At 39.9% G+C, this 26351-nt stretch overlaps 3 protein-coding genes across 7 annotated transcripts in view; 2 read left to right on the top strand and 1 right to left on the bottom strand.

Moving 5' to 3' along the window:
* LOC117985634 (uncharacterized) overlaps positions 1 to 26351 on the top strand; it is a 221140-nt gene that overhangs the window by 71604 nt on the left and 123185 nt on the right. The window contains exon 10 of one of the 2 annotated variants that reach the window (XR_011237096.1): positions 12292 to 12703. The exons of the other annotated variant lie outside the window; for it this stretch is intronic. The gene's annotated coding sequence lies outside the window, so the exon portion shown is untranslated. Of the gene's footprint in view, positions 1 to 12291; positions 12704 to 26351 lie in introns of those variants that run through there. 2 annotated transcript variants of the gene reach the window in all.
* On the bottom strand, positions 7 to 10580 carry Zip102B (Zinc/iron regulated transporter-related protein 102B). The gene is made up of 6 exons (XM_034972413.2): positions 10271 to 10580; positions 9373 to 9559; positions 7497 to 7607; positions 6955 to 7093; positions 5153 to 5271; positions 7 to 4406 (listed from the first exon to the last, which is right to left on the bottom strand). The coding sequence occupies exons 1-6, from the start codon at positions 10364 to 10366 to the stop codon at positions 4186 to 4188; spliced, it is 873 nt and encodes a 290-aa protein (XP_034828304.1). The 5' UTR covers positions 10367 to 10580; the 3' UTR covers positions 7 to 4185.
* On the top strand, positions 10990 to 22155 carry Ets97D (DNA-binding protein Ets97D). 4 transcript variants are annotated; one of them, XM_069500723.1, is made up of 11 exons: positions 10990 to 11323; positions 12148 to 12243; positions 13291 to 13412; positions 13697 to 13850; positions 14334 to 14490; positions 14902 to 15027; positions 15959 to 16032; positions 16701 to 16777; positions 17971 to 18112; positions 19930 to 20083; positions 20574 to 22155. In XM_069500723.1, exons 1-11 carry the CDS (start codon positions 11179 to 11181, stop codon positions 20713 to 20715), a joined length of 1389 nt encoding a protein of 462 aa, XP_069356824.1. In that variant the 5' UTR covers positions 10990 to 11178; the 3' UTR covers positions 20716 to 22155. The 4 variants fall into 4 exon arrangements, with proteins under 4 accessions (XP_069356824.1, XP_034827935.1, XP_034827936.1 ...); XM_034972044.2 differs by having other exon boundaries at positions 12148 to 12246; positions 14337 to 14490; XM_034972045.2 differs by having other exon boundaries at positions 12148 to 12246; positions 16704 to 16777.

Genomic DNA, 26351 nt, shown 5'->3' with positions numbered 1-26351 from the left:
AAAAAATTGTAAAAGCAGTATATTCACGAACAATACATAACGAATTAAATACAACAAAATTTAGAGCTATTCATAAAATCTACATAGGTACCTACTTAATAATAAAATTGAAAGTATGCTTACTATAAATGTTTTCTTATTATCAATAATATTAATCTATAAAAATAGTACTTACTATAAAAAACCAGCCAAGTGCGAGTTGGGCTCACACACGAAAGGATCCGTACCATCTACGGTAGTATACGTCGTGTATGTTGAGAGGAATGTGTACAACAGATGACCGTCTTCATGGGTTGCCTATCGATCGGTAAGTTTTCAAAATGGTGGCATCTTAAATCATGACCATCATGATCAACCCATCGCCGCCGGTCGTGTTGAGCACGGGTCTCCTACCAGAATCAGAATACTTTAGGTCATAGCTGTACGGAGTGCTCGATGCATGAAGGCTGCAGAGTCCAGCCTCATGCATTCGCTGCGGCCTCTCCTACAACGGCATTGTGAAGACAGCAGGATGGTATTGTGGCAGCCTTATCCATAGCTTCGGCCTCTCCTACAAAGGCAATGTGAAGACTTATGTCCACGCGAACAAAGTCGCGGTCATCAGCTAGTAATATAGTACCCCGCATAGATCCCACGCTAATCCGGTGCGTGCGGGCCCGGGTGACGTGCAGGTGTACGGGGCGTCCTACTGCCTCATACCCCGATTGTCATCTCGACCTGTCGCGTACATCTACTATAGATTATGGATATTATGAATAGGTCTTTCCAAATAGCTACACTTCACAGTTCAGATAGCAAAAAATAAACAAAAACTATGTACATTTACACTAATTCTCACATAAGATCACATTTTTTTTTATTTCAGTATAAACTAATATCTAATATATTCGGAAAAAAACCCTTTTTTAATTTACCCACCTTCAAATGAAATATAAAAATTCGTTATTCAATAGAGAAATTAACTTTCTCTGATAAAATCAGGTTCATTCGCATAATTTACTATGTTATTACATAATTACTTAAATTATCTTTTATTGTCATTTGAAGGTAGATTTAATTTGAATTTCTTCTATAAGTAATCTATACAAAACTGTCTATAAAAATAATAATAATTGTTCAAAAATACCATTCCTATTTCTATTATTATATTAATCATAATAATTAATGGTAAAAATATTTTCGTGCTAAAGGAACTAGAGTTTATTCTGATATTTGAAATTACTAATACTTTCATTATACAATTATTGCTAGACAATGACAATGGGGATGATGATTATTTCAAAAATTGTTTCTTAGTAGGTAATTATAAAATAGTAGGTAATTATAAAATATTCCAAAATTCGTAAAATCCAAATTCGTGGCTAGTTTTAAGTTTGCTAACCATTTTAAATTACCGATTTAACTAAAAAAGTACGTCAAATTACGTAAAACGTATATGACTTCTCATCTGTGTATTTCATACATGCTCCCTTACTAAGTGATCGTTTAGACGTTTGATAAAAAGTCGCTGATTTGACTAGGTAGTCATCATCCCTATTATTTACACTAACCCCTTAAATCTATTTACGATTTACACCTTTTTTTTCAAGTTTAATTTTAGATGTTATAAAACATTAATAATAAACATAATGTTATATAACGTTATATTATTGGAAAAACTGTTATATTTGATTAAAAATGTTCTGCAACAAATATTATACAACATAATATTAAACTTCTGTTGGGCATCACTATATACCACAAATTGTGCTATCACTTATCAAGAATATATTGCTATTTCCAATATATACACATAACATTCTATTATAGGTACAATATACACCAAATTCATTATACATAAGTAGTCAATACTGGGTAATTTACATAACCTATGAGCAAATAACAATTATTATTTGTTTTCTATACTAATATTATAAAGAGGTTAAGTAAGTTTGTTTGTAGGAAGTAATCTCTGGAACTACTGAACCGATTTTGAAAATTCTTTCCCCAGTAGAAAGTTACATTATTTCTGAGTGATATACTTGTTTAAAAAAAATTAGAGATCCCTACGAAAATTGTAATAAGCTACCCGTGCGAACCCGGGCGGATCGCTAGTTTATAATATAATTATTATCAATCAAATAAGAAAATATTAGGACAACCAATCTTTGATCCACAATAAAAATAGTTAAGTATGCTAAAGTGCAGAGTGATGAAAATTACGATCGGGGCACCAATTTTATTAGTTAATACCCTCGTCTGCGGCTGGGGTATTAAATAGCGCGGAGAATGTAATTTTGATCATGCCGCACGTGTGTTGTCCTGGTCACTACACTATTTTACTACCGGTCAGTACTTGCCTTTTCTTAAAAATATCCATCAGTGGTAACTATCAGTTTCTAATAAAATGCATTATTTAATTTGATCTAATAAGAAAAATACAAAATAAAAACATCATTAAAAGTATCGATACATTTAGATAGGAATCAAACAAAACCTAAAAACTCCAAAAACACTCAAAAATTCAAAACAAAAAGTATCAAGTATTTCATTACCGATGCTACTCAGTTATCGATACTTTGGGCATACGGTCTAAGATCTGTATTTTCGCAAAGTACAATAACTTTTTAAAAACCAATAACTAAGTATACACCTTTATAAAATAAAATACACCCAACTAAAAATACGAATTTTCTAGCAGATCAATGTAAAAAAATCATTACCTATATTATTATGAAAGTGTGTTTGTTTGTTGATTTGTTCTTCAATCACGCCGCAACTGAACAACGCGATGGACAACGTGGTTTTTGTATGGATATGGTTCAAGAGTGACATAGTCTTGAATTAGTGACTTTTTATCCCATACAAATGATAGAGAAAAATCTCAGTTTCGAACAAAAGTCAACCAATCACAAATATGTTTTCAAAAAACATTCGAAATTCAATTAGAAAACATAGTTTCGTTTATGATTGGTTGGTGTCTCAAAATGGTTAGCGCCCACTGAGATTTTTGTCTCTATCATTTGTATGGGATTGCGTAACAGAGCTATACTAATTTTTTTCCGCGGCAAGTCTAGTCCGGCCAGGAATGTACTTAAGTGTGCCCGGCTCACAAATGAGTTTTGATTGTTCTTGCCTTTTATTAGGCAACAAACGGAAGCACTGTTTCTCTGGAATACGTATTTCTATACGACTTTTTTATATTTATTTTGGCAAAAACAGTCATTACAAACAGTTTTCAGTGGAATATCTCAACGAGACGTAGATTAGAGCAGCGACGGACTAACCTCGTCGGAGGCTTCGGGCGACATGAGGTGAGGCCCTCGTTTTCTATCATATATTATATTTTTCGCGTATTTGACTCCCAGAGGGGGCCATGAGTGAAATAATCAGGGTAGGAAAACAACAATTTCAAGAAATAAAACTTTTTTTTAAAACAATGCCAACCCTAGAAATAATCAGTACCCTTTTTATAAATGCGAAAGTGTGTTTGTTGGTATGTCGGTTTATTGGTTTGTTGGTTTGTCCTCGATCACGTCGCAACGGTGCAACGGATTGACGTGATTTTTTGCATGGGTAAAGACCCAGCTGGAGAGTGCCATAGGCTACTTTTTATCCCGGAAAATCAAAGAGTTCCCGCGGGATTTTTAGAAACCTAATTCCACGCGGACGAAGTCGCGGGCATCAGCTAGTTAATAAATAAACGCAAGCGCGAGGCGCGCACGGAAGTTGAAGTATACAGAAACAATCTTATAATAATTATATCTTTTTATTTTTTTTGTATAGGCTTTCCACTCTAAACTTGCTCTAATTTACTGAATATGTTTGGCATTTTACTTAAGAACTTCTCAAGGTTTGGAGGCCCCCAGACCCGAGGCCCTGGTGAACTACCCGCTCCGCCCCACTCTTAGTCCGCCACTGGATTAGAGGAAGAGTCTACAAATATATTATGTCTAACTTAGAAGTAGATTACATTATATATTTTCTATTGACGGTATATAACACATAATTTATGAAGTAGAGATATAAAAATGCCATCTTACTGTTCAGCAGTAAAAAATTTTTTTCAACAGATATACAAATGGTAACCTACCAGCTACACTATTACATAAAAAAAACTAGACCGTTTTTCATGTACCTACCTCATCATCATACTTTTCATTTTTCAACACAATAGAAAAAATTGTGCACAGACTAAAAATAATACTAGTGTTCATGTCCCATAGTCAATAAAACTGGCAACATTGCCCCAACTGTCAAAATAATAACTTCACATAACTGCAAGCCAGCGAAACCTTTTTTCGGTGGCACGCCATCTTGGATGGGTAGTAATGTGTGCGTGTGCGAGTGTGGGTGTGTGAGTTCGGGCAGTACGTGTACGGTTGCCACATATAAAAACGTACCCGCTGAGAACAGCATGGCAATACCTGGAAGACCGAAGAATAAAATTTAATATCACTTATAAATGCAAATTGTGGCTAATTCGGTTGTACACAATCCCTAAACTAAACTAAAATGGCACGTCTAAGTCTATTGCTATCCCTTTCATAATGTTGCTTGCGGAAAAAGATAGCACTAGATTAAGATCTGTTAATTTAGTTGAGTTTAGAGATTGTGTACAAGAGAATCGGCCCCAGTGGGGTTCTGTCGGTCTGCTACCTTTTCATGACCCGTTGGATGGATTTTGACGAAATTTGATTTAGGGACAGTTTTTATCCCAAAAATGGACATAGGCTATTTTTTATCCTGCAAAATTAAAGAGTTCTTACGGGATTTTTAATAAACCTAAATCCACGCGTACGAAATCGCAGCCATCAAATGTGAAAGTGTATCTGTCTGTCTGTTACTTTTTCCCGACCTTTTAATGGCTTTTTACGGGTATAGAGATCGGTTGTATCCTGGACACGGATATGGGCTACGTTTTTATACCATAAAATCGAAGAGTTCCCACGAGATTTTTAATGAACCTAAATCCACGCAGTGCTAGAATAGCGACCTCGCACTGGAAACCGCAGCGTTGACTGACGCCCCACTAGGTGCACAGACGACATCAAACGAGTCGCAGGGAGCCCGCTGGATTCAGACGGCGTAAAACGGTGGCGTGTGAAAGTACCTGTAAGAGATTTATGTCCAGCAGTGGACGTGTATCGGTTAACGATGATGATGATCTTACCAGTAGCGTTGAAATCGCTCAGCGTCTGTTTGCTTTCGTTGCCGATGCCAAAGTACGTGAGCAAGGCGAGCAGGGGCGCGGCGCAGGAGAAGATTAACAGATGCTTTCGTATCCGGTTCCTGTTGACAAATTAATAATTAAACAAATTAATTCCACACTAATACCAGTTCACTCAGATCGCATCAGAAGCTGTGGTAGCCTAGTGGTTAGGACGTCCGCCTTCCAATCGGGGGTCGGGGGTTCGATCCGGGCACGCACCTCAACTTTTCGGAGTTATGTGCGTTTTTAAGTAATTAAAATATCACTTGCTTTAACGGTGAAGGAAAACATCGTGAGGAAACCTGCATGCCTGAGAGTTCTCCATAATGTTCTCAAAGGTGTGTGAAGTCTGCCAATCCGCACCTGGCCAGCGTGGTAGACTATGGCCAAAAACCCTTCTCACTCTGAGAGGAGACCTGTGCTCTGTAGTGAGCCGGTGATGGGTTGATCATGATGATGATGAATACCAATTCACGACAGTTAGGGAATTTGTAACAAAACGTAGAGGCTTCGACGTCACTGGTAGGCGGCAAATGTTGACATTTGATGTTAGGTAGCCTAATAACAGCCTATTTTTCTTTCGTCACTCATAGCCTAATATTTGACAATAATATATGTATCGTCGATTCAGGATCAAACCGAGAACCCACCGTGGGAACTACAAGCTGAGGTGCAAGCGGAGGTGTACCGATACCGAGCTGGACTGAGGGCTCGGGGTGAGTGGCCAAGTGCGGAGGAGGTTCAAAGCATGAGAGCCACTGCACACACGGTCCTGATCAGCAGATGGAAGGAGGACTTGCAAAACCCTATTGCGGGCACACTGACTGTCGAAGCAATACAGCCTCAACTAGAGCGCTGGCTGAAAAGACGTCACGGGACCTTAACTTATCGACTGGTGCAGGTGCTTACAGGACATGACTGTTTCGGTAAGTACCTGCACCAGATTGCGAGGCGGGAAGTGACCCCAGCCTGTCACGAATGCGGTGCTCCATCCGGATACGGCACAGCACACCCTGATGGAATGCGCAGCCTGGGCGCCGCAGAGGCATCTATTGTCGTTCACCTTGGGCAGTGATCTATCGCTCCCAAGCGTGATAAGCGCAATGATCACAAGCGAGACTTGTTGGACGGCAGTAGTGTCTTTCTGCGAGCAAGTGCTCGCATTAAAGGAGGCGGCTGAACGAGAAAGAGAGCTGGATCCCAACGCTCATCCCATACGCCGTAAACGCCAAGGGCAAAGGAGGCGCCGATATGCTCACTACCTCGGGCCGTAAACGGCGCTGACGGGTCCGCTGGGTTTTAGTGGGTAGTCTGGGTTACAGTGAGCCCCACATACCTCCCCGGAAGAAACGTGGTTCAGCTGCGTTTCTTCCGGGGAGGATGCGTAAAAGCATTTCCCAGCGAAAAAAAAAAAAAAAAGGATCAAACCGAGAGTTCCCTCACTGTAGTTCACTCTGCTAATACTAATTACTATAAATATCAAAGCACAGCGTTGGAAGACCCCCCATTATGTGGGCAGACTACATCAAATGAGTCGCAGGGAGCCTGCTGAGACAGTAGCGAAGCCCCTACACGAGACTTACCTACATTTATTGTTAATTTTATTTTTTATTTTTATTGCATGATAAGCTTGCATCTAACGACAACCGATGATCGACGACGATGATGATGATGATTATGCCTTATTTTCACTTTTCTGATAAAATCTGCTAATAGCGCTTGCAACTCGCGTGATGGAACGATAAGAAATAAAAAAAAATCACCTTTCTAGTCCGGCATGCATCAAAAACGTGACTAATCCGAAGGCGGCAGGCGCCTTGTGCAACATGATGGCGAGGAATACTATGATCTCCACGTCGGCGTGCGACGTGGTCGCAGCGGCGCCCAGCGCTATTCCGTCCGCTGGAACAAAAAAAAATTTGCAAATCGGTCTAGAAATATCGAAAAAAATCGATGTACATACATAAAAAAAACCGGCCGAATTGAGAACCACTCCTTTTTGGAAGTCGGTTAAAAATATATCTAACTTTCCAACAGATAGCAAAACAATCGTCCGGTATTAGGATGATTGTCTGATCCTGGTCTGTAGGGTGATTTGCTAACTCAGTGTCTAACACTGAATGATAGCCACCACCAAGCTCATTTGACATTGGTAGGTTCTACATTGCTGCTCCATGATATTAAAATTTAAAATAATTTTTCGTAGAAAGCCTTCAATGGATTAAAAATAAATGGCAAATGATCTTGGTGGCTATCATTCAGTGTTTAGACACTGAGTTAGCGAAGTTAAAAAAAAGTTAGTTACCGGCGGCATGAACGACCAAACCAACAGTGGCGGTGATATTTTTCTCGGTGGGATTGCTTGCGTCGTTGTACCTTGATGACATTTGATCCACTATCAACATGAACACGAAACCTGCAAAAAAAGCACTGATAATGTAAGTCACGCTGGCCACACAGGATCAAGTTTACTAGTTAAGTCTGCAGCGGACTTGACGCGGCGTTCAGTAAACTTGACAGTGAATGGCTATTAGTTGACTGGACGCCGCTTTAAGTCCACTGCAAACTTGACGGTAAACTTGATCGTGTATGGCAAGGATAATGTGGGTAAAGTTTAAAATATTGCAGGGTCAATCGAGTTGTGAGCACGGAATAAACGGATCGAACGAATATCACCCGTGTCTGTCTTCTGTCTGAATCTTAAGCCGGGGCTTGACCGCGAAATGAGTCCGCTCCGGTAGACTCTTTGGCGGTCGAGCCTCAACTATGGAAATTATGGTTGCGAGTTAAAAGGACTCATTAATGACCTCACTCATTTCGCGGTCGAGCCCCGGCTTGAACCTCCGAAACCGATGGCGCCGGTTGTCCTTCAATCACGACGCATCAGATCTACAGATCAACGTGATTTTTTGTATGGGTATAGTTAATGACCTGGGGAGTAACATAGGTTACTTTAATCCTGAAAAATCAAACAGTTCCCACAGGATTTTTAAAAACCTAAATCCACGTGGATGAAAAAGCGGGCATCAGCTTATTTATAATCATAGTAAAGTTATAGAAAATCACGTTTATGATTGGGCAAAGTAATGTTTAGATGTTTTACAAGTTCTGTCTTATACTAATGAAATTATTGGAGAGCAATTAAAAAATAATATTATGTGCTTTATCTTTAAATTATTGCTTTTCTGCTTGCTGCAAGTTTTTCCTTTTGTAAAATATTATATTAAGTAAGATGTATAATAAAATTGTGCAAGATATTATAATATTTACTAACAGTTACTTAATAGCTTGGGAAGCACTGTGATAAGCTAGCCTAGTGGTTAAGACGTCAGTCTCCTATTCAGGGTCTTGGGTTTGATCCTGGGTATTTATCTCTAACTTTTCATAGTTATGTGTGTTTTAAGCAATCAAAATATATCGCTCGCTTTAACGGTGAAGAAAAACATCGTGAGGAAATCTGAGGAAATATACCAGACAGTTTTCCACAATGTTCTCTAAGGTGTGTGAAGTCTGCCAATTTACACTTTACCATCATGGTGGACTATGGTCTAAGCCTTTCTCATACTGAGAGGAGACTCATGCTAAGCAGTGGGACAGCGATGGATTGATACTTGATGATGATTTATTTACCTACCCTCTCTGAAATGCTCTGTTAGACTCTGCACTTTTTATTTATCTTTATTTATCATGATGATGATGATGACAGATGATTACCACATTAGGCATGCACCTCCAAAATACAATGAACCAAATGCTTAATTTGCTATAATCTGCTGAAACAGGTCAAATCTGCCATCCCATCCCGAGGAGGCTCTAGTGTCGGGGCGAAACGTGTGTCGAGTGTTGGGATTTGTGTGGTTCTGTGTGGTGGTGGTGCGGGCGGTGCATGTCACATGCTGCATGTTGCACCATACAGATTCGACCCGTTTCAGTGGATTATAGCAAATTAAGCTTTTGGTTCAATGTACATCATGGATTTCAGCAGAGTAATGCCTGCTTCTATACAACACCTCTGAAAAGTTAGAGGTACATGCCTGGTCTAATAGATTAGTAATAGCATAGTAGTTAACACTTCAGCCCACACAATGCTAATCCACAAGGAAGAGCGTAAGAAATAACAAACAGATAGATGAACACTACATTAAAATCTGACATAGAACAAAAAGGACAACAACACTTACCTAAAACTAAAGATATGCCAATGACGGAATGTAAATCATCAATGCCTTTTGGTTCAGGAGTGTAGTCCTTCGTCACGAGAACTGGCCTCTCATCAAACAGGGCCCTTACACCTTCAGGTATTATAACTGCTAGAGCTGTGCCGACCAGTAGTCCTGCTCCAAACACTGTCACCTTAAGGAGCTTATCCTAAAAAAATGTAGCAACATCTTAGCTGCCATCCTTTCCTAAAAAGCTGCTAACTCCAAGAAGTAGTTTTTTGGTCCAAAACCAAGAGAATTTAGAATAGATGATGTAGATGAACGTATGTAGAATCAAACTACTTGAAAAAATTGAAGAAATTGTTGTAAGTACATACATAGAAAAAAAGTGCACCAAATTGTTACCTCCTCTTTCTTGAGGTATGGGTATAGGATAAAGACCTGGAGAGTGACATAGGCTACTTTTTATCCCGGAAAATCAAAGAGTTCCCACGGGATTTCTAAAAACCTAATTCCACGCAGACGAAGGTCGCGGCATCAGCTAGTAAATGATAAAAAAAATCACTTCTGGCTGAAATCCAAAAGCGGTGCATTATGCATGGCACATTACATGTTTTTACTGTAGAAAACTGTGACTGTGAAAAACAAGAAATAAAATGTTTCTGTTCCGCGTCAAAAGAGTAAATTGAAAAGAAACGTAAAATACTTACTACCTATCAAATCATTATAATGAAACCTATGTTTTCTAAAATAGTATCTCCTACAGTATAATATATATATATATATATATTTCTATCTCAATAAGCGAATTGCCTAAGCATAATATTGTAAAACTGTTTACAACGCAATCTTAAAAACAAACAGCTGTTTTATTATTTTTTCAACATTTCCGTTCCGTAATTAAAATAACATATCTTACCTCAGACATGCTCACATTTAGAGGAATACTTCCTGCTACATAGGATCCCACTAACATTACAATAGCTAGTAAAATAAGAAACAGAGTTTCATCCATTTTTCAGAACAATTATGTATCACAAAAACACGAAAGTTTGATGTGAATGATGGTTAGAAATTGGAGAAAATTTGTACTAGTCAATGCTATATACCATTGATGTCTCCTTTACATAACATTGCACACTATATTTTTATATTTTAATTAAGTAATTAATATATTTTACAGAAACTAGAAAGGCGATTCGAAAGCATAATATAGATTAAAATTTGACAACACGACAACCATAAACACAGACCATAAACGTCAATGTATATCAACGCGACAGCCGAATGACACTGACACTTCACTGACATGACTGATGGCCGTCAATTAGATTTTTTTTTAAACTAGTTTTACGGCTCTGGTTTCTTACTTTTTTTGAGCCTCGTCACTTTGTTTTTTTAACTCCCAAGAAGGGAGGAAACTAATTTTGTCGATAGATAAGGATAAAAAAAATTAGCGGAACTATCCACGCCCAAAAAGTGGTAAAAAACCATTAAAAATCAAAGTATTTTGAATGATGTAATTTTTTTTAAATGGCATCCTATGATCCTACCCTTTTTTGCAACACTTTATTGGCAAGGAAATGTCCCGCAAACAAAAGAAAGTGAAACGTCAATATTTGTCTTTTGTCTATGAAAACTCGTTTTGGCGCACGCGGAAGTGGCTTTGCAATTACATTTCCTTTTCCTAAAAAAAGTGTAAAAAAATTTCAAATAAATATTTAATAAATTTCATAAACAAGTTTTCCGGGTTCAAAATAAAAATACCTTCAATCGTTCAGCGATATATTACAGTGTTTTGTGAATTGGGTACACTATTAGTACACAATGGAAGTGACGGACTTGAACGATTTGTTAAATGTACGGAGTATAAAAATGGAAACTGGCGAAAACACCTTTGTTGACTCTGAATGCACTGAAAATTCAGATCCTCTAGCTTTGATACCTCAATATGTGACTGAATCTGACCTAGGTACGCTAATTTTGTCGATAGATAAGGGTAAAAAAAATTTGGCGGAACTATCCACTTGCCCGTGCGCGTTGATTATATTTTGTGAATTCAGTTTCTTTCGCTGCCAAATGCCAATAATTCGTCACTGATAATGATAATATTGATAATGCATTTCATAGGTTGTTTTTTTTTCATAATGTTGGTTCTTAATTAAATATTATTAGTTTTTTAAGTTGTGCCACACATGACATTATTGTTAACCTGGCTCTTCCAATATTATTTAAGTTTAAATGACCAATTAAGAAAACACCAGGGTAATTTTTTAGAGCCTCAATAGCTCATCAACGTTTAAAGAGTGGACTGATTTCCGAAAGGTCGGCTTCAAACCCCCACCCGTTGCACTATTGTTGTATCTACTCCTAGCACAAGCTTTTCGCTTAGTTGGAGGGGAAAGGGGAATATTAGTCATAATTAACATGTCTAATATTCTTTAAAAAAAACTGCTGTACCATAAGTTAGTGATAATATGATTGATATGCGCTGACATAACTAGTCCATTCCTAAGTACATTATTACATAACTGTACTGTGTGGTATAATTCTTTAAAGCCTCAATAACTCATTGGTTAAATAAGCAGATTAAAATTTGAAAGGTTGGTGGTTCAGTTCTAGCTTCATCTGTTGTCGGACCTACTCGTAGCATAAACTTTACATTTAGTTGGAGGGGAAAGGGGAATATTAGTCATGATTAATATTCTCTTATTATCAAAAAACAAAAAAAATCTTCCCTTTTTCCAAGGCTATGTAGTATAACTTCTATTTAGTTACTTATTTATAACTTTTCAGGAATAATGCAAACTGGTACTGAAATCCTGGAAGCTCCATTAGCTGTGTTTGCGGACACACCTGATGATGATGATACCATGCAAAGCTCTGATTCTGGTGGTATAGTGTTTATTATTAATCTATATATATATATAAAAGGAAAAGGTGACTGACTGACTGACTGACTGATCTATCAACACACAGCTCAAACTACTGGACGGATCAGGCTGAAATTTGGCATGCAGATAGCTATTATGACGTAGGCATCCGCTAAGAAAGGATATTTGAAAATTTAATTTTTTTAATTTAAGTGGGTAAAATAGGGGTTTAAAATTTGTGTAGTCCACGCGGACAAAGTCGCGAGCATAACCTAGTATATTATATTACTAGAGGATGCCCGCGACTTCGTCCGCGTGGATTTAGGTTTTTAAAAATCCCGTGGGAACTCTTAGATTTTCCGAGATAAGAAGTAGCCTGTGTCCTTCCCCGGGATGTGAGCTAACTCTGTACCAAATTTCATCAAAATTGGTTAAACTGTTGGGTGGTTAAAAGCTAGCAGACAGACAGACACACTTTCACATTTATAATATTAGTATGGATTAAGTATAAACCTGTGTCATAAGTACTCCTAAAGTTAATATGGAAAATAGTGAATTTCTGTAATTCATCATTCAAAATATCCTCATAATCATCAAATCATCACTGGCACATCACTGAGGATGAGTCTCCTCTCAGAATGAGGGTAGACCATCCAGTTCAGTCTGAAAAGAAGGCCGATATCTTAAGCACTAGCTAGGTAAGCACTGCTTAGTATCAACAATATTGTTGTTGTATACAGGGTGTAACCAGAACGCTAGCAAAAACGAAGACAGGTGATAGTACTGATAATTACTGATACAATACCACAAAAAAAAAAGCGGAAAAATATATAAACAATTATCCTGATAAAACATCTAACTGACGCTAGAGACGCTATACGTAAGGTACACTAAATGTGTGCCTTTGACAGCGCTTGCTCGCGACTGATTGGTCCAACTTGCACGCACACTTACGCAATGATCGTGTAAACGACGTTACCACAAGTAAAGTTCACTAGCCTTCGTGAATTGCAAGAACTGTAGCATTTGATTAGGCTTAGAGTTTTATTTTGTACTTCATTTTCAGAGGAGGTGATAGTTCAACTAATGGATATAAGGACAAGGCTCTCCCGTCTCCGTTCTATGTTGGAGGGGAGGCTCAATACTGATCTGTCAGATTACACGTTTTGGCTGCAGGATGCTAAAATGGTATGTATGACATACACTAAAACGTTATTATTACAAAAGGCTTATAGTTCAATAGTAAAAGATGCATTCCATAGATGCAAAAGTGTTTGTCTGCACTGAAAGGGATTTCCAAAAGCATTTTCTTTAAAAAAAACGAGTCAGGCTCGCGCAACTACGCTCTACGAGATATGTGGTGCACATATAAGTAATAAGTATATACAAAAGCGAGCTTAAACACGCAGAAAAAAAACAACTCAAATCTGAAGCTGCTCCTAGCTTTTGTCTAAAAGACAAGTTTATTTTAGCTGGAGAGCCATAAAACCTTAGTGGAGCAATGCATCAGAGGTACAGGCGTGGTGCAGGTGAACATACAGATCCGAGCGTCGCAGAGGAAGATCAACATCATGGATGTTCTCAAACCTGATGAGGAACTGCTCCAATTACCTCAAGAGGAAGAGGGTAAGATAATCTTTTTTTAGGTTTGTTTGAGACTTCGATGAATAGCTCATCATTATCAACGGATAGACATCCACTGCTGGACATATGTCTCTTGTAGGGATTTCCACACGCCACAGTCTTGCGCTGCCTGAATTCAGCGGCTGCTGTGACTCGTTTGATGTCGTCTGTCCACCTAGTGGGATGTCTCCCAACGCTGCGCTTTCCGGTGCGTGGTCGCCACTCTAGCACCTTGGGACCCCAACGTCTATCGTTTTTCGAACTATGTGCCATAAACTTCAAGCATAGCTCTCTCCATAGCCCGCTGAGTGACTGAGCTGTCCTATGTGGACCATAGTTTAAGATAAATGGTGAATAGGGATTTTAAAATGATTATGAATTTTTTTAGTTTTCCGAGTAGGAGGCGGACATCTTAACCACTAGCATATCACGGCTCTATAATATAATATAAGACTTCAATTTTTTTTTTATCTGTTTTTCTGTCAGAAGTGCAAGAAATAGAACCAGAGGCGCCGGCAGAGGTGGAGGAGGAGATAGATCTGATATCCAACACGCCACACGCCGCTGCGGTCAAGTGGGTGGTGGATGCCAACTTCCGGAACGACCACAGCCGAGCCAGGATACCAGACGACCCTGCGCAGTGGTATGACCCTTGTTGTTATCTGTTTGATTTTAGAAGTGCAAGAAATAGAACAGAACTGCCAGCAGAGGTGGAGGAAGAGATAGATCTGGTATCCAATACGCCACACCTCACTGTGGTCAAATGGGTGGTGGATGCCAACTACCGGATTGACCACGAGACGCACGAGCCATGACAATAGGACGGTGCCTAAGTGGGTTAAATGGGGGATGGAAAGTATGAAAGTCTGTCATTTTTCAAGTTATTTGCATGAAAATTGGTACTTGGGTTTTCGGTCACAAATGAAGAAATTCAGGATTTTTGGAAATTCAACCCCCATCTCGATTTTCTAAATTCCACCCGAGCGCAGCCAGGGCGGGTCAGCTAGTTTATTTAATAAATATTTTGTTGTACTGATTAAAGTGTTTTGTGTAGGTCAGTCCAGCATGTGAAGCTGTGGATACAATGGGCGGTCCGGCAGTTCAACCTGACCGGCATCAAACTGTCACACTGGAACATGAGCGGCGCTCAGCTCTGCGCCATCAATAATATTGATTTCAAGTAAGTAATACTGTTTAACTAAGTTGTACGGTGATCGCTAACTATGAGCCTCTTAGACTAGTAAGCGAGTATTTTTATTTTATTTTAAACTAGCTGATGCCCGCGACTTCGTACGCGTGGATTTCGGTTTTTAAAAATCCCTTGGGAGCTCTTCAATTGTCCAGGATCAAAAGTAACCTATGTACTTCCTCGGGATGCAAGCTAACTCTGTACCAAATTTCATCAAAATCGGTTTAACGGATGGGCCGTGAAAAGCTAGCAGACAGAGAGCCAGATACACTTTCGCATTTATAATATTAGTATGGATTCACTTTTTAATGTTTTAGGGTTCCGTACCTCAAAAGGAAAAACGGAATCCTTATAGGATCACTTTGTTGTCTGTCTGTCTGTCTGTCAAGAAACCTACAGGGTACTTCCCGTTGACCTAGAATCATGAAATTTGGCAGGTAGGTAGATCTTATAGCTGAAATTTGGGGAAAAATCTGAAAACCGTGAATTTAGGGTTAGATCACACAAAAAAATTTAAATTGTGGTCATGAACTAATAATTAGTATTTTCAACTTTCGAAGTAAGATAACTATATCAAGTGGGGTATCATATGAAAGGTCTTCACCTATACATTCTAAAACAGGTTTTTATTTATTTTTATGTATATAAAACATCATAGTTTTGCAAACTATAGCGTATGCATCATAGTTTTTGAATTATCCTGCAAAATGTCGAAAAAATACGACTGTAGTATATGGAACCCTGATTGCGCGAGCCTGACTCGCATTTGGCCGGTTTTTAATTTGATAAGTTAACTCTCTTTGTGCAGTGTCTAGGTACTTAGTAGGGGTAAAGTTTCCAATAATTTGAAACATTTTAGAAAAACGTTGTCTTGCATCGATTCTGTTGCCTCAAGAATATGAGAGTATTTTTTCTTTCACAGACAGAAAGTCCCATCAGATCCGGGCGACTTGTTTTGGACGCATTTTGAATTGTTGCGGAAATGCAAATTTGTTGGTTTGTATCTATCTATTCAGCTTTTAAAAATGTTATGCTCGCTCTTCACTCGCGCCGCGAGCAATACCAAACAGCAAACCGCAATCGAGAAGCTGGACGTCATTGCGGTAGAACGATAGCTACAATGTCGCGATCGTAATTACCTCTGATTGGTTGACGCTGGCTCACTATTGGCTACAATGCATTGTTGTAATAAGTCAAAGTCAAAATCAAATGATTTATTCAAAATAGGTAATAAATTACTCTTTTTGATGATCAGATGTTGGATTTGTAAGATATAGTGGTGATAATTATTACGCAAATTTAAAACTAAAGCTACGAGGGTTCCAAACGCGCCCAGGTCTGAGAAGAACCCACAACAAACTCAGCCGGGTATTCTTTTTATTATCACCACTTTACAAAATTATTGAAACTTCTAAGAATCGCACAAATTCAGCCAATCACAACAATTGAGATTGTAATTATGATTGATGCAGGTTTTACGAAATTACACTACAGCTGTGCTTTGTAATGTTTTTGACGACCTCCCTGGCGCAAATGAGCGCTGAGATTTTATAAGTGGGAGGTCTCGGGTTCGATTCCTGGCAGGGGCAATTTACACATTTTATTAACATGTCGCAAAAAGTCCTAGGTAATTTTTAGTGCATTTATAGTTGCTTTATTTTTAGCAGTAATACAAAACGAAGAGCCCGTAGTGAGAGATGAGTTGGAAATGCCGCAGTCTGCTATAAGGAAGAAACCGAAAGTAAGTAAACTTCACGATTTTTCTTACGAGCTTCAACAAACCTATTACATTAGCCGGCAGGAAATATTGTAGAGATTTTGGCTTTGTAGAGCGCTGTCTCTGTCACTCATACCTATGTGACAGAGGCAGCGCTCTACAAAACCGCTATCTCTTTCTAAAGATCGATGTTCGATATAAGCCTATTATTTTATTTTATACTAGCTGATGCCCGCGACTTCGTTCGCGTGGAATTAGGTTTTTAATAAATCCCGTGGGAACTCTTTGATTTTCCAGGATAAAAAGTAGCCTATGTCACTCTCCAGGTCTTTATCTACACCCATGCAAAAAAATCACGTCAATCCGTTGCACCGTTGCGACGTGATTGAAGGACAAACCAACAAACCAACAAACAAACACACTTTCGCATTTATAATAAGGGTACTGACTAGATGATGCCCGCGGCTTCGCCCGCGTGGATTTAGGGTTTTCAAAATCCCGTGGGAACTCTTTAATTTTCCGGGATAAAAAGTAGGATGCAAGCTATCTCTGCAACAAATTTCGTCAAAATCGGTTGAACAGATGGGCCCTAAAAAGCTAGCAGACAGATAGACAGACACACGCTTTCGCATTTATAATATTAAGTATGGATTAGTATGGACTAACGCGACTCGCGCTCGCGACTTAGTCCGCATAGACTGCACAAATTTCAAACCCCTATTTTACCCCCTTAGCGGTTGAATTTTCAAAAATCCTTTCTTAGCGGATGTCTACGTCATAATAGCTATCTGTATGCCAAATTTCAGCCCGATCCGTCCAGTAGTTTGAGCTGTGCGTTGATAGATCAGTCAGTCACCTTATCCTTTTATATATTTAGAAGACTAGCTGATGCCCGCGACTTCGTACGCGTGGATTTAGGATTTTTAAAATCCCGTGGGAACTCTTTGATTTCCTGGGCCTAGCCTATCTCACTCTCCAGCTCTTTAAATATACCCATGCAAAAAGCACGTCGATCCGTTGCTACGTTGCGACGTGATTGAAGGACAAACCAACAAACAAACACTTTCGCATTTATAATAGGAAAGGCATTCCGAACCAGTGGTAGATGCATCCGACTATTCGAAAGTACTTGTAAAAGTTTATTCGAATAAAAAAGATTTTTATTTTTATTTTATTTTATTTTAATATGGGTACTGATTAACATGGATTATTTTCAGTTGATAATTCGTCAGTCGACCGAGGACGAGGGTGGTCAGTACTTCACTTCGCGCAACGGAAACAACGGTCAAATACAACTCTGGCAGTTCCTGCTCGAGCTGCTCACTAGCGCCGAATACTTCGACGTCATCAGATGGCACGGTAAGTATATGTTCTCGATGCACTGATATATACTGAGTTTGTTGTGGGCTCTTCTCAGACCTGGGCGCGTTTGGAACCCTCGTAGCTTTAGTTTTAAGTTTGCGTTATAATTATCACCACGCCTTACAAATCTAACACCATACCAGACCATCAATAAGAGTAATTTATTACCTATTTTGAATAAATCATTTCACTTTGACTATACCTACAGATATGGGGGCGTCCATAAATTACGTGAGATGTTTAAGGGGGGAGGGGGTCGAGTCAAATCTCATCTAATCTTACGTTGGAGAGAGGGGGGGTCTCGGCAAATATCACGCAATTTTTTTTCTGATTGAAACAAAAAAATTAATACTATTTTGGTCCATTTAATCCAGATTGTAAATGCTTAAGATTTAATCTTAAGCGTAATCGTAATACGATTTAAGTATTCTATTGTTAAATTTTTATTACACTTATAACTCTCAGCAATATTGATTACTAGTCTTAACTAGTCGTAAATAAAAGCACGAAGCAAATTTTTTTTTCTTTTTACAATAACAATCCAACGCGTTTACGTAAGAAACCCACATTAGGAAAAATCTCACGTGAGATTAGGGGATGGGGGAGGGAGTTGAATAAAATGTCACGACATCTCACCAGGGGGGGAGGGAGGGACAGAAAATTAAAAAAAAACGCCTCACGTAATTTATGGACGCCCCCTATGCAATAGCGTGGCCCCTATAGTGATGCCCGCGACTTCGTCCGCGTCGACTTAGGTTTTTAAAATCCCGTGGGAACTCTTTGATTTAACGGGAAGCAGCTTATGTCCTTCCCCGGGATGTAAGCTAACTCTGTGCCAGATTTCATCAAAATCGGTTAAATTGTTGGGCCGTGAAAAGCTAGCAGAGCAGACAGATAGACGGAAAGAAACACTTTCACATTTATAATATTATGTATGTATGATAGTATGGATTACTCAATGCTGAGAGTTGTGACTCCTTTCCATTAATCACATAATGGCAGGAGTTCTCTAGGTGGGTCCCCAGATCCTTCTATATATACAACTCACTATGATCAGATCACGGGGACTGTGGGTATGCGGGGCGTCCCCACCCCGATTGCTATCTCGACCTATCGCGTATTATATCAGTACGTTTAGTACGAGATTTTATATCTCACTCAGAATAAGGACTGTTAGAAGTAGCCCTATTGTGACACTTACTGTTAGAGCGAGATAGCTAAATGCATTTAAGCTCTTGTTAGAACGTGACAAAATGATTATGCTATGTCCTTATCACCGTGGCCACTTTTATTTGTTTGCCAAATGTATTTGTACGTGAGTATTTGACAAACAACGTGAAGTGTAGAAGGAATGACATTTCACAAGTAAGAAAATCTGCTTGAGCGAGAGGGACTGAGGGGACCACGCTAGTTGCAAATCTGGACATATCTGTGATATCTCACCAATGTTGATGGTCTTCTTCGCTTTGGGCTGGTTTCCGCACTTAAACGTTTCCGTCTGTTGTGCGTTGATAGTGTTCGACTATCAAAAACCTTCCGCATTGTAGTAAACTGGATCTTAACTGCCTTGTTTTAAAGCTCAAGTTTGTTTACACATCTATAGCCAGCGCTGGAAGCGGAAACGTTGCGAAATTAAAATCAGTGGCATTGAATTTTTGACTTCAATTCAAGGCTCTTTAGGTCCATTTTACTTTGACGGTATTGTGTTTCGACTCTCGAATTCTAGCAACGTTTGGTGAGACGTAAAATCTTATACTAAGCGTAGTGGGCTATTAAGTAACATTAAAATTAAACTGTGGATCCACATTCCACAGGTACGGAAGGAGAGTTCAAACTCCTGGAACCGGAGAGAGTAGCCAATTTGTGGGGCCAGAGGAAACATAAACCTGCCATGAACTACGAGAAGCTGTCCAGAGCACTGCGGTACTATTACGATGGGGATATGATCTCAAAAGTCGTGGGCAAGAGGTATGTACTACGCAATTCTTCTTTTATTAAAAAAAAGAATGTTAGCCATGTTAAATTATGAGTACTGCTCCCCTTTCGCCTCCAACTAAGCGAAAAGCTTGTGCTAGAAGTAGGTACAGTACCCGACAGGAAGTAGTGTACATCGACCTTTAGATTCTGTAGGATATATTATATGAGACCCATCACTGTAGAGTTTTCGTTATGTACGGAAGTAATTGTAGTGTGGGTTCGACCGTAATAAATAATAGACCGTACTAAGACCGTATAAATCTCGAGAAGATCTTCCTCAGAGCTAGTGTCTTGCTCGGGGTCCAGCTGATCCAACCGTTGTTTATCTATTCTATCCTTTTCGTATGATTTTTTAGTAGCGTCATCTAGTGTCTGATGTGGATATAGTCATAATGGAGCTCACGGAAAGCTTCGATGTCTTATCCTTCTCTGGTCTACGGGTATAAAGAAGTTGCAGTCCAAAAAATAACGTTGTTCTCAGGTTCGTGTACAAGTACGTGTGCGACCTCCGGCAGTTGTTGGGCTACGGCGCGGGCGAGCTGGCCGAGCTCGTCAAAGAGCTGCATGACTCCATGCGGCCGCACCACGAGCGCGAGCCAGGCCACGAGCCTGGCGCGCGCTGACTGCGATGCGGTGTCACTCCGCCACATGCCGCGCCCCACCGTGATGACGCCACGATGCGAGCGAGCGAGAAATGAATGCGAGGGACATAGTGAGCGAGCGCGAGGGGTGTATTTTCTACTGCAAGGGCGAGCTGGCCGAGCTCGTCAAAGAGCTGCACAATTCCATGCGACCCCATCCCGAGCGCAAGCCCGGCCACGAGCCCGGCGCGCGCTGACTGCGATGCGGTGTCACTCCGCCACATGCCGCGCCCCACTGTGATGACGCTACGATGCGAGTAAGCGAGAAGTAGGGACGTAGTGAGCGAGCGAGAGGGGCGTATTTTCTACGGCACGGGCGTGCTGGCCGAGCTCGTCAAACGATCGTCACGTCGCGTCACGGTATCATTCCGCCACATGCCGCACCCGACTGTGATGACGCCACGATGCGGCGAGAGAGAGAGATGAATGCAAGGGACTTGGCGAGCGAGCTAGAGGGATGTACTACTAACGGCAGCTGCCAAGCGACAGCGCGGGCGAGCTCGTCAAACGACTCGAATGTCACGATATGAGCGAGCGAGATGTGGCGTGCGAGCAAGAGAAAGATATGAATGCGAGTTAAACATACTCCTCTAGAGTGCACAGTTATGCGGGAGGCGACCTACCCGCATGACTGACTGCGGCACGAGTGTGGCCCGCCGACATGACACCCCTGATTGGAGCGAGCGAGACATGAATGCGTGTGACATAGCGAGAGAGCAGGACGAACGCATATCACTGGGGAGTGGGGTGCACAGTTATCTTTGCGGACGGCAAAACGCTCGCTTCGTAAGGGAGCTTGTATGAAATACACGTCATCATACAAGCCTCATACCTGTAGTCTGTGAATGACGTCATAAAAATTTGACGTACCTAATTTTTAAGTTAAATCGATAATTTAAAATGGTTAGCAAACTTAAAACTAACAGTGGACGTGGATTTTACGAATTTTGGAAGGGCCTCTATTTAATCATTACTAAGAAATAATTTATTTTGGACATAGTCATCATCCCAATTATTGAAGGGGGAAAAAATTGATTATTATGAATCGAGTCGTTAGTAACACTACTTAATCCATAATACCTACTGACGCGTTCACTAAAATTTTCTTTATAATATTATGTAATACTAGATGATGCCTGCGACTTCGTCCGCGTTGATTAAGGCGTTAAAAATCCCTTGGGAACTTTATTTTCTGTGTAAAAAAAAAAGAAACGGGCAGAATTAAGAACCACCTCCTTTTTGGAAGTCGGTTAAAAAAGAGTCTATGTTACTTTCCAGCTAATCATGTCAAAAATCATGCTCCGTTGCGGCGTGATTGAAGGACAAACTAACACAAACAATATCGCGTTTATAATTTTAGTGGAATTGAATGTATTAAGAATGTTGTGTATTTGTTAGGTACTTATAAGAAATTATTGTACATAAAAATTTTTTACAAAAAAAAATAAAAACCGACTTCGTTACACAAACACTAAAAATTGAAAAATAATTTAATTTATTACCGATTATATTATGTATACAAGAGTTAATATAGTTCCATAATAATACTTTTTGGTGCCGGTGCCAATTAGCTTTAGCTGCGCGAATCGTCTAGACTTCATATTTTTATGGGACTCCACAATGGCACCTCATTGGCACCGACCCCAAAAAATATTATTATGGAACTATATTAACTCGTGTATACATAATATAATCGGTAATAAATTAAATTATTTTTCAATTTTTAGTGTTTGTGTAACGAAGTCGGTTTTTATTTTTTTTTGTAAAAATTTTTTATTTCACAATTTTTAGTGGCCCCATGGAATTATGCTATGACTGGTTAAAAATCTACTGTTTACTAAGCTATTACACTGATCGCGAGCAATTTACTCTTATCCGTTGAGGAGTTCCAGTATCTATCTTCGAAGATGTTCATCAGATCTTCACCAAATTGAAATGGGACCAACTTTGAAGTATACCCTTTCAAACAAAAAAAGAATTTTCAAAATCGGTCCAGGCGTTTTCGAGTAATCGGGGAACATACATAAAAAAAAAAAAAAAAAAAAAAAAAAAAGATTCCGACGAATTGAGAACCTCCTCCTTTTTTTGAAGTCGGTTAAAAATAAAGTCTATCGATGTTTTTGTTATACATATGTTTTGTTTATTTCCATCTCCCACGGCGACTTTTTGCAGCGGTACAGCGCAAACCTGTATAGGGCTCCACTATACCACGGTAATGTTATTTATACAGTATTATAACTCGGTCGTATCTTTGAAATCAATACCTACAGCAGCGCGGTACGTAAACATGCGATAGGGCTGCCCGCCTCCGGCATTTTAATTACATTTGCTTACTTTGTGTTTAAATATGTATGTAGGTACTTGTCATTTGCCTACTTTGTGTTTAAGTATGTACTTGTCATATTAAATATGTACCTGAACTTATTTCTAGTGAAAAAATCGCGCGGTTATTAAAAAAAACAAAAAGCCGTCCGTTTGTCACTGGCACAGTCGCGACTGGCTGCACCGCGAGGCGCGAGCGCACCGCGAGATCGACGCGCGTAGGTATAGCTCGCGTTTTACCCGTTTGTATGAAGTTGGAATACTGCACAGATAACATTACCGTGACTATACCCTATCCGCAGAAAGAAGTTAGTATAGCGCTCTCTCTGTTACGTAATCCCAGTATAGACTAGGATAAAAATAATGACTTAAACTGAAAAAACTAAATAAATCGATCAAATAAAAAAGTTATAAGCATTTAAATATTTCTGATTAGACAGAGATAGCGATATAGAATTATGACGTCATTTTGAGTAATTAGTAGCTTCGTGCAGTTTCATACAAATTTTCGTTTTGCGAGAAAGGGATAGAAGACCCTCCCACTCCAAAATTAAAATGCCTGTAACTTTGTAAATCCTTGTTGAATTTTAATATTTTTTTCAGCGTACGTCATTATTTTTATCCTAGTTTATAATAAAGTAATATTTATCAAATTCAAAAGTAGTAAAATACCCAATTACGGAAACGTACCGAATACGGATGAGTGCACAAACGCCCTTAGATGTATGGATTCGCGACTGCTAGGTGCAAGTTGCGATAACAGTCCTATACCTATCACCTAGTAGGTATGTACCAAGTAACAGCTAAATAATAATAACTATTTAATTTATGCCTAAATGACAAATAAAATAATTTTCCTTCCTCATCAGTTGTTGAACCAATTTAGTGAGTGTTACAAATACTATGCTTATGTGTACTATACTGAGTGGGAAGTGTAATGAATTTGAAACTAAAAATATGTTCTTTTTTAACTTCAGTTATCCTTTAATATTCTTTCTTAATATGTTTACTCAAGGTAAGTAGCCCTTTCTTCGTTTTATGTCTAGGCACATAAAGCCAATAGGCCAGTAAATAGAGCATTTAAGCTCGCACTAAATTTCCGATCCAATTTTAATTTTTAGGGTTCCGTACCTCAAAAGGAAAAACGGAACCCTTATAGGATCACTTTGTTGTCTGTCTGTCGGTCTGTCAAGAAACCTACAGGGTACTTCCCGTTGACCTAGAATCATGAAATTTGGCAGGTAGGTAGGTCTTATAGCTGACATTAGGGGAAAAATCTGAAAACCGTGAATTTGTGGTCTACCCCCATCTATATTTTATTTCTATTTTCAGTTTCGTTTATAGAGTCCTCAGAAAACAAATTTGTTAAGTGCGTGAGTTTTTATAGGCGCTATGTTACAGTATCACTTGTAATCAGATTGATAGACGTACCAAGGAACCTAAAAAATCCTGAACTACAGCATCTGAATTTAGTATTTAGTAAGTCTAATTTTATTTAGTACCTACCTAGCAACTAGTTGCCCAACGAATTGTAAGATAACGTATAGTCAGAGACAGGTTGAAATGACAATCGGGCAGGGAACGCCACGTACACCCGCGCAGCCCTCGCGCTCTTGGTGCGGACGAGCGCGGCGCGTGACGTGCGGGTGTGCGGAGCGTCCCCCCGCCTCATACCCCGATTGCCCTTTCAACTTCTTCTTCTTCTTCTTCGCTCTGGGCTGGTTTCCGCACTTAAACGTTTCCGTCTGTTGTGCGTGCATTGCCCCTCCCCGCCGAAGTCTTCACTCCAGCCATCCAAGCTCGCTCCAGAAGCCAAATAGACCGCCCAGGTTGCCGAGGGCTTCATGGAGTGAGGTCGGGGATCCTAAATGGCGCTCGCGTTGATCTGCTACGCCCGTACACTCCAGGAGTACGTGCGTCGGTGTTTCATCGACCTCCATGCAGGCCCTGCACAGAGGACTGTCGGTGACACCTATAACGAAAAGGTGTTTGTTTAGTGGGCTATGCCCTGTTATGAGTCCCACCACCTTCCTAAGTTTACCTCTGTCCAGGCGGAGTAGTATGTTAGTTTGTCGTTTGTCTATGTTGGGGAAAGCCTCTTTTGCTTGCCTGCAGTCTGTTGTGTTAGCCCATAGTTTCGAGTGTTCTTTTAGTGTTAGTTCATGCAACCAGGTTTTATACTCACTGAAGGGTATGGGAACGATAGGTTCTGGTCCTGTCACCTTCAGTGTCGTAGCCTTTCGTGCTAGTGCGTCTGCCGCCTCGTTTCCCTGGTCTCCATCATGTCCTTTGACCCACCTTAGGGTGATGTCATTTGACATGGCGAGAGTTTGCAGAGCTTTGTGGCAGTCTTGTATAAGTTGGGAGGTCGTCGAGAATCTAGCCAAGGCTTTGAGAGCAGCTTGGCTATCAGAGTTAATGTTAATCTTAAAGTTTGTTACCTGTCGATTGGTCATGGATATAGCTGCGGTCATAATGCCCACACACTCTGCTTTTTCAACTTGTCGCTGACTATACCTACGTTATCTTATAATTTTTTTATATTCCATTACAAGTTAGCCCTTGACTGCGATCTCACCTGGTGGTAAGTGTAATGCAGTCTAAGATGGTAGCGGGATAACTTGTGACAGTTTTTATTACATACCCTTATCGGTTTCTATACACGGCATCGTACCGAAACGCTAAATCACTTAGCGGCACGGCTTTACCGGTAGAGTGGTACGGCCGTAGCCTTCCACCAGACCAGTAGGTACAGACCAGAGAAAATTTAATCATCATCATCATCAACTGATAGACCGATAACTGCTGGACATTGGTCTCTTGTATAGGGACTTCCACACGCCACGGTTTTGCGCCGCCTGAATCCAGCGGTTTCCTGCGACTCGTCTGATGTCGTCCATCCATTTAGTGGGGTCTTCCAACGCTGCGTCTTCCGGTGCGAGGTCGCCATTCGAGCACCTTCGGACCCCGCGGTCTATCGGTTTTCCGAACTATGTACTTTGCACATTGCCACTTCAGCTTCGCAACCCGTTGAGCTATGTCGGGTACTCTAGTTCTCCTACGGATCTCCTTCCTCATTTCTGATTTGATCACGGAGAGAAACTCAGAGCATAGCTCTATCCATCACCCGCTGAGTGTCTCTTAGCTTTCTTATGAGGCCCATAGTTAACGACCATGTCTCGGATCCATATGTCATCACTGGCAACACGCACTGTTCGAAGACTTTGGTCTTCAAGCACTGAGGAATTTTAGACGAGAAGACATCTTGAAGCTTCAGAAACTATAAATTCCCAAAT

Source organism: Maniola hyperantus, chromosome 9 (assembly GCF_902806685.2).
Source record: "Maniola hyperantus chromosome 9, iAphHyp1.2, whole genome shotgun sequence".
Classification (NCBI taxonomy): Eukaryota; Metazoa; Arthropoda; class Insecta; order Lepidoptera; family Nymphalidae; genus Maniola; species Maniola hyperantus.
This window is presented reverse-complemented; position numbering and strand designations above follow the sequence as displayed.

What these genes read in the sequence shown, in the direction of transcription:
- Zip102B (XM_034972413.2), bottom strand. Translation starts at nt 10,366, where the DNA reads ATGGATGAAACTCTGTTTCTTATTTTACTAGCTATTGTAATGTTAGTG. An exon ending in TGGCATATCTTTAGTTTTAG is followed by an intron (nt 7,608 to 9,372) that starts GTAAGTGTTGTT and finishes CTTTTTTTGCAG; the next exon opens with GTTTCGTGTTCATGTTGATA. An exon ending in TTTGGTCGTTCATGCCGCCG is followed by an intron (nt 7,094 to 7,496) that starts GTAACTAACTTT and finishes TTTTTGTTCCAG; the next exon opens with CGGACGGAATAGCGCTGGGC.
- Ets97D (XM_034972043.2), top strand. Translation starts at nt 11,179, where the DNA reads ATGGAAGTGACGGACTTGAACGATTTGTTAAATGTACGGAGTATAAAA. An exon ending in TGTGACTGAATCTGACCTAG is followed by an intron (nt 11,324 to 12,147) that starts GTACGCTAATTT and finishes ATAACTTTTCAG; the next exon opens with GAATAATGCAAACTGGTACT. An exon ending in CGACGTCATCAGATGGCACG is followed by an intron (nt 18,113 to 19,929) that starts GTAAGTATATGT and finishes CACATTCCACAG; the next exon opens with GTACGGAAGGAGAGTTCAAA.